Source organism: Drosophila arizonae, chromosome 4, assembly GCF_054131065.1.
Source record: "Drosophila arizonae isolate 15081-1271.41 chromosome 4, UAZ_ARI_1.0, whole genome shotgun sequence".
Taxonomy (NCBI): domain Eukaryota; kingdom Metazoa; phylum Arthropoda; class Insecta; order Diptera; family Drosophilidae; genus Drosophila; species Drosophila arizonae.
In genome coordinates this window covers 6,209,712-6,219,772 of record NC_142924.1, presented here as the reverse complement: position 1 = coordinate 6,219,772, position 10,061 = coordinate 6,209,712, and the positions used below count along the sequence as shown (strand labels likewise).

General features: G+C 43.4%; 4 protein-coding genes across 9 annotated transcripts; 2 read left to right on the top strand and 2 right to left on the bottom strand.

Moving 5' to 3' along the window:
* The first annotated feature begins 74 nt into the window (after positions 1–74).
* LOC108614067 (SET domain-containing protein 4) lies at positions 75–1,899 on the top strand. Its single transcript, XM_018007983.2, has 2 exons — positions 75–216; positions 459–1,899. Exon 2 carries the CDS (start codon positions 544–546, stop codon positions 1,897–1,899), a length of 1,356 nt encoding a protein of 451 aa, XP_017863472.1. The 5' UTR covers positions 75–216; positions 459–543.
* On the top strand, positions 82–9,925 carry ABCB7 (ATP binding cassette subfamily B member 7). Of its 6 annotated transcripts, none has more exons than XR_016269826.1 (7): positions 82–216; positions 1,999–2,131; positions 2,572–2,794; positions 2,870–3,024; positions 3,083–4,431; positions 4,492–5,236; positions 5,323–9,925. XR_016269826.1 is itself a non-coding variant. In XM_018007977.2 (6 exons), exons 1-6 carry the CDS (start codon positions 106–108, stop codon positions 4,729–4,731), a joined length of 2,115 nt encoding a protein of 704 aa, XP_017863466.1. In that variant the 5' UTR covers positions 82–105; the 3' UTR covers positions 4,732–9,925. The 6 variants fall into 6 exon arrangements, 3 of the variants coding, with proteins under 3 accessions (XP_017863466.1, XP_017863465.1, XP_089323638.1); XR_016269825.1 differs by having other exon boundaries at positions 4,492–6,841; positions 6,910–9,925; XR_016269824.1 differs by having other exon boundaries at positions 4,492–6,841; positions 6,890–9,925.
* GC (gamma-glutamyl carboxylase) lies at positions 2,663–7,473 on the bottom strand. Its single transcript, XM_018007981.2, has 3 exons — positions 6,884–7,473; positions 6,474–6,820; positions 2,663–6,411 (listed from the first exon to the last, which is right to left on the bottom strand). The coding sequence occupies exons 1-3, from the start codon at positions 7,471–7,473 to the stop codon at positions 5,297–5,299; spliced, it is 2,052 nt and encodes a 683-aa protein (XP_017863470.1). The 3' UTR covers positions 2,663–5,296.
* Positions 7,653–9,662, bottom strand: LOC108614068 (uncharacterized). Its single transcript, XM_018007984.2, has one exon. The coding sequence runs from the start codon at positions 9,660–9,662 to the stop codon at positions 8,982–8,984; it is 681 nt and encodes a 226-aa protein (XP_017863473.1). The 3' UTR covers positions 7,653–8,981.
* Positions 9,926–10,061: the final 136 nt, after the last annotated feature.

Genomic DNA, 10,061 nt, shown 5'->3' with positions numbered 1-10,061 from the left:
GAGCTGGTCATACTGTAGCGTTGTCGAAAAATGCAGTATATCGATATTTTTAGTAGTGCCTATCAGCGTATCAGAATTTAGTGTTTGTTTTTGCGTATAAAAGTTATGGCCGGACTATTATACCTAAGTAAATTGTGTAGTAAAAAGAAAACACTGACCTACACCTTCCACATTACATGCCAGAAACAGATCAGAACAAGACATCCAGCATATGTGGTAAGTACAAATAACAACACGATAAACCATATTCAAGGCCATTTGCGGCTAGGTTACGATTTCATAATGATAAAGATTAGCAGGCATGATGTGCAGATTATTGGCTATAAATATACAAGAAAAAGAGCAAAGAGGTCAGGCAACAGTATGCGTGTGTGTTGTTTTGGCCCCTTTTCGAAAAATTTGTTGATATTTTATTTTAATACCTTTACGAACGTACGCACTTGCTTCTTTCGTTGCAGCAAGACTAAAAACAAAAACAAAACCTAAAAAAAAAAAAAAAAAAACAGCAAATAAACGGGCGCCAAAACAGCACACACACTCAGAATGGGGCGCACACAGCGGCACAGACAGCGTCGCAATTCACAAACACCAACACCATCATCTACAACACTTGATAATGCTTTGCACGTGCTCTATGGCCAACTTCATGCGCTGGGCTGGCGCAATGAGACTCGTCTCTCAGCTTTGACTTTCTCACAAACCGGACGCGGGCTGTGCTCCAAGATTAAAAGTTTCCAGGCAGGCGATGAGTTGATACGTCTGCCCGCCAGCTGCCTAATTAGTATAGCCACACTGGAGGCGGATGAAGGATTTAAGCAACTCTTTAATAGGGATTTGTTTGACAAGGATGCACGCATATCCTTTCAAGCGCTTGTGGCCTGCTATCTAATGTATCAGAGACATCTGTATGAGTGCACAAAGGATTCTCGATGGTCTGCCTATTTGGACACTCTACCCAGCAGCTATACGACTCCCTATTTCTGTGCTATCAGCGAGCTGCAGTGCCTGCCCGATACATTGCTTGAACGTACAGTGGCACAAAATCGTCAGATACGCGAGTATTATCAGGTGCTGAAGGCTCTACTAGGCTCACAGCATTGCGAGTCCTGTGGCAATCGCTACTGCGAGGACATCTGGGCGTTGGCGGAATACAAAATTGCCTACTTTACTGTCAACACGCGCAGTGTCTACCTTGATGCAAGGCAACTGAAGCAGTCCAACAAGAGTCATTTCCAGCCGCTGCTTAATGACAGCTCAAACTTAGCTCTGGCGCCTTTTCTGGATCTATTCAATCATTCTGACAGCGTGCGGACCACAGCGCAGCTCTACAGTAAAAGTCAGGAGTATGTCCTTACTCTGGAAGCCTTCTCAAAACCCATACTTAAGCCATATGAACAGCTCTACATCAGCTATGGAGCTTTGCCCAATTTGAAGCTAATCACTGAATATGGCTTTTATTTGGAGCACAATGCACACGATTACTTCGAATTCTCGCTGCAGGACATTGAGCAGCTCATCGCGCACAACAAGGAGCTGGCAGCGCAGAGCTATCATCGCAATATATTTAAGTTCATCAGGGAGCATAATCTAATGGATCAGATGTTTGTGCACATCCAGGATGGCTGCTCGCACAATTTGCGTGTCGTGTTACATCTAATCTTCAAGCAACAGGCGTATTTTCCCAATGTGCTCAATCAAATTGCCTTCGGCGATGTTGAGCAATTCGATAATGTGCAGCCGGAGCTGAGCTACTTGCTGGCTTATAAAATTAAGGAGTATCAGGGATTTGTAAATGCACTGCAGCAGCAGCCACAGCTCACGGAGAGCGGAACTGTTGCACTTGGCTACCTGATAGAATGTCTACGTTACCTACGCGACTTTGAGCAGGCTCATAGTTAAGGCTAAATGAATTTTCTTTTATACAATAAAGTACAATTTTATATATTTTTGTGAAAAATCTCGTGTCATTTGTCATAAAGTTTTCGTTTTGCCTTGCAGTTATATTCCACGCTCGCCAGATCGAACGATGAATCACAGAATAATAATGCCAAATCGAGCAAGAAGATAACACCATTCACGCCCACGCCGGGCAGCAAACTGCTTGGGGGCGTTTTTGCAAAGAAGACGAAAGGTAGGTGTGGCTGCCACCCCAATTCAGCGTATCACTTGATATGCGAGAGAAGTTTGATTAGTTTGTGAACTTTATTTAAATAAGTAAATAATACACCATTGTGCTGACTACCCTCGTATAACCACGTAGAGGACATATTTAAGAAACCCTCAACGGACAAAGGCTACTTAATTTCTGTTTGATTCATTTCATTTAGATGATTTCAGCAGAGCTTTGATGTAGTTGAAACTAAAAAGTCTTACACTTAGGCTAAGCACTTGCTTGTTCATCTATATTCCATGTTTATATTTTTGACTAACTAATTTTTGTTTTGTTATCTGAGCCAATAAGTTGTTAACAAACACAAAAAAAAAGAATGCACTTCGTTTGTTTGTTTGTCTGTTCGTTTGTTGTATTGGCGCCTGTTTGGATTTAGCTGCAATAAAGTCAATTCGATGCAGTTGCAGCAACAGCATCAGCAGCAGTGCTACAACAACAACAACGACTGCCACAACAACAACAACAACAACAATCAAGACTATGTCACGTTCATATAGGCAGCGGCGGCAACGATGGCGGCTCAACGCTTGGGAAACTGGATGCACCAGAGGTCACCTCCAAGGATATGCTGCGAGCGATGATGGCGTACATCTGGCCAAAGGAGGATGCGCTCGTACGCAAACGGTAAGTCGGAATGAAATTATATATACATTGTATATATAGTCATATATTTAACATCTATCATCGTTTCATCAACAGCGTGGGCATCTCGCTGGGCCTGCTGGCTGGCTCCAAGCTGCTGACAGTTTGCGTTCCATTTCTATTTAAGGGCGCCATAGACACGATGACAACGCTGAACATGGACACAGCGCCGGACGCTGTGTTGTCGGCGGCTACTGCCATGCTATTGGGCTGTAAGTACGCCCACTCCGATTGCTATACGATTTAGACTTAAGACTTCACTCCTTGCAGATGGCATTGCCAGAGCTAGTGCGGCGGGCTTCAATGAGCTGCGCAACGCTGTGTTTGCCAAGGTGGCTCATCATTCCATACGCAAAATAGCCACCAATGTGTTTCTGCATCTTCACAATCTGGACTTGGCGTTCCACTTGAACAAGCAGACGGGCGCGTTGTCCAAGACAATTGATCGTGGATCGCGTGGCATTAACTTTGTGCTGTCAGCCATGGTGTTCAATATAGTGCCCACGATCTTTGAGCTGACGCTCGTGTCCAGTTTGTTGGGCTTTAAGTACGGCTTAGCTTTCGCTGGCGTCAGCATGGGCTGTGTGGGCATCTACGCTTTGTATACGCTGAGCGTGACGCAATGGCGTACGCGCTTTCGTGTCTACATGAATCAGGCGGAGAACGAGGCTGGCAATAAGGCAGTCGATTCGCTTATCAACTACGAAACTGTTAAGTATTTCAACAACGAAAAGTACGAGGCTGGCTGCTACAACGAGGTGCTTAAGAAATACGAGGCGGCCAGCTTGAAAACCAGCTCCAGTTTGGCTCTTCTCAATTTCGGACAGAATGCGATCTTCAGCAGTGCGCTCAGTTTGATCATGGTGCTGGCAGCCAAGGAGATTGCCCAGGGCAACATGACGGTCGGAGATCTGGTCATGGTGAATGGTCTGCTTTTCCAGCTATCCATACCGCTGGGCTTTCTGGGCAGCGTTTATCGTGAGGTGCGGCAAGCACTGCTCGACATGCAGGCCATGTTTACGCTGATGAATGTGGACAGCCGCATACAGACGGCGCCCAATGCGCAGCCTCTATACGTGGACAATAGCAATGCGTCCATTGAGTTCCAAAATGTGAGCTTCGAGTATGAGCCGGGCAAGGCGATTTTTAAGGATTTGTCGTTCACCATACCCGCCGGCAAGAATGTTGCAATTGTGGGTGGCTCCGGCTCCGGCAAGTCATCTATGGTGCGACTGCTCTTCCGTTTCTTCGAGCCCAACTCAGGTCGCATTTTGATCGGAGGCCAGGATATCAGCGGCGTTGAATTGGACAGCTTGCGCCGAAGCATTGCTGTAGTACCTCAGGACTCGGTGCTATTCCATAATACCATCGAACACAACATACACTATGGCAATCTGAGCAAATCCCACGAAGATGTGCAAAACGCTGCACGCATGGCCGATCTGCATGAATCAATCATGAGTTGGCCAAATCAATATAGCACTCAGGTCGGGGAACGCGGCCTCAAGCTCTCCGGAGGTGAAAAGCAACGCGTGGCCATTGCGCGTGCTATTCTGAAGAACACGCCCATTCTAATCTTCGATGAGGCTACCAGCAGCCTGGACTCGATTACAGAGCATGTGAGTATCGCCATTAAATTTCAGCTCAATTACTTTACTTATGGAACCTTGCTATTACAGAACATACTGAAAGCCCTGTCGCGCGCCACCACGGGTCGCACCAGCATTTGCATTGCCCACCGCTTGTCGACGATAAAGGATGCCGATGAGATTCTGGTACTGGAGAATGGCCATGTGGGCGAGCGTGGCACACACAAGGAGCTGCTCAGTCAGAATGGCCTCTATGCGCGCCTGTGGGAAACACAAACCCAACAGTTCGATCCCAGTCGCCAGGAGCGCGTCTCAGCGGCTGCTGTGTAGTCCAATGTTGACCTGTCTGGTTATTTGTTCTAGTTTTAAGAGTGCGTGTGCTTAGTTACTTGACAAGGCCACAAAATTTATAGTAGACCGTTTGTTGTTAATTTTTAGGCTGAAAGAAATATTGTGTCCGGTTGTAAATACAGTTATACATATACATATACATATATACATATAATCAATAATAGCGTATGTAAATTAATTGTATATTTCGATGGAGAAGCGCTTCAAAGTGAAAACATTCTCAAGCACCAAGTGCAACGGCTATGGATTGTCTTTTCCGTTCAAGACATGTTGCAAATTTGAATTTATTAAATTTTTAAGTGCCTGTAACTCAACTAACTGAACTTGAAAGGTCTGCTTTTGAGTTAGTTAAACACTGTAGATCATCTTAGCTAGCATTTCAATTCCATTCTAAGTTTATAAAACTCTTTCCTATCAGAGGTATAACATTAAACATTTATTATCAGTTTTATCACGCACAAATTTGTGACACTTGGGGGCTTAGGCAAGAAAATACATTTGTTGTAGCAAGTGGAATATATGTATAATCTCGACTGCTTCATTCTTAATCTCTCTCTCGTATGGAAATAGGTATGGGCACATCGTATAATAAAAAGAGCAAACAATTGGCCAAATGTGCAAGGAACTGTTGGTAATTGGAGACGCGCTGCTTGAACTCTTGCCACAAGGGCAACAATGGTTTATCTTTAGTCTGACCCACATCATCTATAACAATATCCTGCTCGAGCATTGTCCTATTGACATAGGTGTACAAATAGGAGGCGGGCTTCTGGCCAATGGTGGTCACATAGTGCGTGGCATTGCTCTCCAGGCTGATGCTCTTGCCGGCGGTGAGGAAATACGCCTCGTCATCATTGGCGCTCTTGTAGCGTACATTGCCCTCAAGGATCGTCAGGCTGCAGTTAAACAGAGCCGGTGCAATGAAGTTACTCAGCGTTAGACCCGGAAAGTCGGCCACGAATATAACATCCGAATAGTTATTCCAGGCGAGCACCTCGTCTGCAATTGTCTTCAATTTCGGTCGCATGTGATTGAGCTCCGTGAGCAGCGGCAGCGACCAGGGCGTGCGCTTGAACGGCGACCATGGCGCTTTGAGTAGATCCACTCGCGGATCAAAGGTGCGCTGCTGGAAGCGTCCATTCATGGCACACCAGATGTCAAAGTAGATGGAAATATTTTTGCTGGTCAGCGGACTATTCTTTGGATTCCTATCCATATCCTCGTGTATGTTCTTCTCAATGCACTTGGCGTACTGCACAGCCATGTCGGCGTATTTTGTCCAGCGATCGTATTCGGTGAAGGCATAGGGATTCAGATGATGCACCTGCTGATTGTTGTTGTCAACAATCTTAACGGATGTCAACACTGTGTCGTACGAGTGCACCATCATGTCCCAGGAGTAGCCATACAGACCATTCGTCCAGTTGTTGTAGCCCTTGGTAATGAAGTGCGAGTAGGGCAAGAAAAGCTGCAGAGCGCAGTAGAAGAGGATCAAACAACTGCGCAGCTGAGCACCAAAGCCAGGTGAGGTTTGAGATGGTGCCTTTATCGGCGCCTCTACTGCAGACGAGCCAGGCTTGGTTGGGCGCCATAGTCGTCTTGGCCAGTCAAAGCTATAGAAGAGTGGGACTTCCGCCAAGCAAACCCAAGGAAACATGCCTACAAAGCAGAAATATGTATATATAAACAAGATTAGATCAGGTAGGACCTTTGCTACTCACCTATAACAAACAGACGCGAGTTCATCAAATGAAAACTGATCATAAATGGAGTCACCAACAGTCGCGTCTTCTCGCACGTCATAAAGAACGCTATGGACAGGTCGAAGAAGGCTGTGAACCAATGGATAATCAGCAGATCGATGAGCTCTCCATCTAAAACCTGACGAAATGGCGCAAAGACCCAATGCTGACTGAGACTCGTCATCGCATAGCCGGAGAGCCACTCGAATGAGAACTTCTTCAGGCCTGCGTACATGTAGAGCACAAAGAACTGAAACTTGATGAGAAAGTAATTCCAATAGGGCACTGCTCGACGCAGCTCTGGATGTAGCCAACTGTCCAAGGAGCTGGAAAATCAAATAATAAATGTAAGGATTTGGAATTATATATTATATATATATTAAGCCCACCAATAGCAATTCGCTCGCGTGAACAGCAGCAAGGTGCCCACCAGGCCAAATAGATAGCTGTGATTATTCCACGCCGGCTTGTCCAGCAAAAAGATGTACCAGTAGCACGTCACAAAGGACAAACAGCTGATGCGAAAGCGATAACCCAGCGCAATGCCCATGGCGCCCAGCCACATGGCCAGATAGACGCAGCCCATCAGCGGATAGTCCAGAGCATGTATGCCATTGAACAGAGGAAAGTGACAGTGATGGGGCTCGCCAAAGCGGACGTCCAGCTGTCCGCCGCCTCGCTCCTCGGCGATATCAATCAACATGGCTGCGCCGTAGAGCATTCGGAATACACCCAGAGCAGCACCATCTACCGGCCGATGCAGCCATTTGGTAAACGTTTGCAAATTGTCAAAATTGTGTAGATCATGTCCAAAGCAGAGCTTGAAAAACTGAGCAGTTGACGAGGATTTATTGGCGGACAACTTTGCGTTGGACTTGGTCGGCTCATCAGTCACAATTGTGGACTTTGTGGCTTCATCTTCAATGTTGGCTTCTGTTGCATTTGGTGTTGTGGGCTGTTTGCGTTTCGAGTTGGTCATATTGCCTGAATAGAAGGCAGCTTAAATGAGAAAACTTAAGAGATGGAAATGCCATCATTTTCATGGGATAAAATACTTAAAAATTTGTATTATAATTTACAAAAATATGAAACTGATTTATAGTTATTATAAACTTTCCTCTTAATGCCCATGCACCCATAATATATTGTCTTTGAAAATTAATATTTTTTTGTAGAATTTATTGAAAAAGTTTGACATAAATACATGCATGCATATTGTTTGTATACTAAATATATAATATATGTGTTTTGTTGTATTTCTTTTGCGTAAATATAAATCTACGTTTGCTGTCTTTGTTTTTATATGTTTATGTATGTTATGAAGCACACCTCGGATGCATCCCAACCCCCCATTTTTCCATATTCAAACTTGAACATCCGAAGCTGCGATCATTGAAAAATTGTTGTTGTTCGTGTTAGCGAAACATTGTGTTTCGCATTCAAAAAATACATCAATTACGAAATATATATATTTATGTATATAATATTCTATTACATCGTTCTCTCTATATATTCTTGACTTGAGTTTTTATTGCAACAAATTTTGCCCAGCTGCGCATTCTCTCTGAATGCTCGAACACTTTTGAAAAGATTTCACTATTTGTCACATTTCATTTTTCTTTTCTAGCATATTTAGTTTGGAATATAGTTGAAAATACATATATAATATTGGTTTTGAATAGGTTCGCAAAATTTCTAGAAATTTTTGAGAACAAGCTTTGAAAATGCTTTAAACTACGCATACGAATATAAATATAGCTGAATATAGTTTTAGGTTTGTATTACTTCTTGTTATGTTGTTTTAAAAGTTAATGCTTTGGTATTTCTAGTTCAAGACAGGGAAATACAATAAAAATAATATTAATATGAATTTTGAAAATTATATCAAATATTAAATCCATTGTTAAAAAACAAAACATTGTTTTATTTTTATTTTTTTATTATTATTTTTTTTTTTTTTTTTTTTTTTTTTTTTTGGTGCCTTGCTATTTAAGCTTCAATGTATTTATAAATATTTTACTTTTGTCTTTATGTTTCGGCCTTAAGTATTTTTTTCCTTTTTGGCTTGCCATTAAAATATTATTATATTTCTTGTTTTTATTTTTTGTTTTCCATTAGATTATTTTTGACGCAACGCTAAAATATTTTAAAATGCATTTTCAAAGTTAATTCGTTAAGTATTTTGGTTTTCTTTAATTAAGTGTAAGCTTTGAAAGTTGTTAGACAAAGTCCAAGTCGAGTTGTCCAAAAATGTTTGCATACAATTGTGAGCCAAACCGGCAAAAAACATTATCGAATGAATAACTGTTGTTGTTGTTGTTGCCATACGACCGGCAAGCGACCCCCATCCTCACTCTCTCTCTCCCTCTCGCACTGTATGTCATTCTCTCTCAGTGCCTAGCACCACCATCTTGCTTAGTGATGCGCAGGCGCGCTCTCATACTCGCTCTGTCTCGCTCTCGCCGGCTGCCGCTCTCGCCACTCGTTTTATATGCGGTTCTGATTCAACTGAGAGCGTGGCGTGAAGGGGCTAACCATAACACCACTCGGCCAAATAGCCTCGTTGAACAGCTCATTGAAACGATAGTCCGGTATGGATATTTTGAATTTGCAATATGACAATTGCGATAGATTGGCATCGTTCTTCACCAGTTTGGTGCACTTCACCAGATTCTTATTGATTTTCAGCTCCTCTGCAAGGTGCTCGATAATGTCATCCTCGCTGGTGTTTGTCGCAAACTTGCCCACCTGCACCCAACGACCGTAGTCGCAGACGACCTGCAATCGATCCGAGTTGCAATTGTTGCCAACGACAATCAGATTGTTCTGCTGCGGATGTTTTTTGCCATCGAGATTGTTGACGGGCTGATTGCCAAATTGGAAATATTGCTGGTACATGCGTCCCTGGATCTGATTGACGCCGTTGCACACCTTGTTCACCTTCTCCTCGATGGTGTGCAGCTTGGCGGACAGTGCCTTCGACGATTGATTTCTGCACTCATCACAGTTGAACGATATCATCGGATTCTTTTGTATTAAATCGTACATCGCATCGTCAATATTGACGCACGTGCGATGGAACTTCTTCAGGCAGTCATCTGAATTGCAGATGATGATTGCATCCTTCGAGTTGATTGATTTTTTGCATTTCGGGCAATTTTCGGCCATGTTTGCACTTGCTTTTGCTGCTGCTTCTTCTTCTCTTTTTTTTTTACTTTTTACTGTTTGGTTTGAGGAGAACGTCGACAATGTCGAGAAATACACGCACACACTCAACACTCAACACGCACACGCACACATTTACTGTTTGATATACGCTGTCTGTGTGTGTGCACTCGCTAGCCGACTCTGTGTGTGTGTGTATGAGTGTGAGAGAAGTTTGCTAAAATTGTTGTAGAAAATGGGGAAGCGCAATCGAAACTGCGAACCGTCCGCTGCGAAGTTTGCTGTTCAACTGAATGCCGAACCCTTAGAAAAGCTGCGTTGCACTGTGCTCGGACACGATAATTAAGGGTGGTTTTTCTATGTTGTTTTTTTTCTTCGCTTTCTATATTAATTTATTTTGTT

Bases quoted from the DNA above. Each gene is read 5' to 3' on its own strand.
- GC (XM_018007981.2), bottom strand. From the start codon at position 7,473: ATGACCAACTCGAAACGCAAACAGCCCACAACACCAAATGCAACAGAA. The intron at 6,821-6,883 runs GTGGGCTTAATA...TTGATTTTCCAG, and splicing joins ACGCGAGCGAATTGCTATTG to CTCCTTGGACAGTTGGCTAC. The intron at 6,412-6,473 runs GTGAGTAGCAAA...TCTGCTTTGTAG, and splicing joins CTCGCGTCTGTTTGTTATAG to GCATGTTTCCTTGGGTTTGC.
- LOC108614067 (XM_018007983.2), top strand. From the start codon at position 544: ATGGGGCGCACACAGCGGCACAGACAGCGTCGCAATTCACAAACACCA.
- LOC108614068 (XM_018007984.2), bottom strand. From the start codon at position 9,662: ATGGCCGAAAATTGCCCGAAATGCAAAAAATCAATCAACTCGAAGGAT.
- ABCB7 (XM_018007976.2), top strand. From the start codon at position 106: ATGGCCGGACTATTATACCTAAGTAAATTGTGTAGTAAAAAGAAAACA. The intron at 2,795-2,869 runs GTAAGTCGGAAT...TTTCATCAACAG, and splicing joins GATGCGCTCGTACGCAAACG to CGTGGGCATCTCGCTGGGCC. The intron at 3,025-3,082 runs GTAAGTACGCCC...CACTCCTTGCAG, and splicing joins TACTGCCATGCTATTGGGCT to ATGGCATTGCCAGAGCTAGT.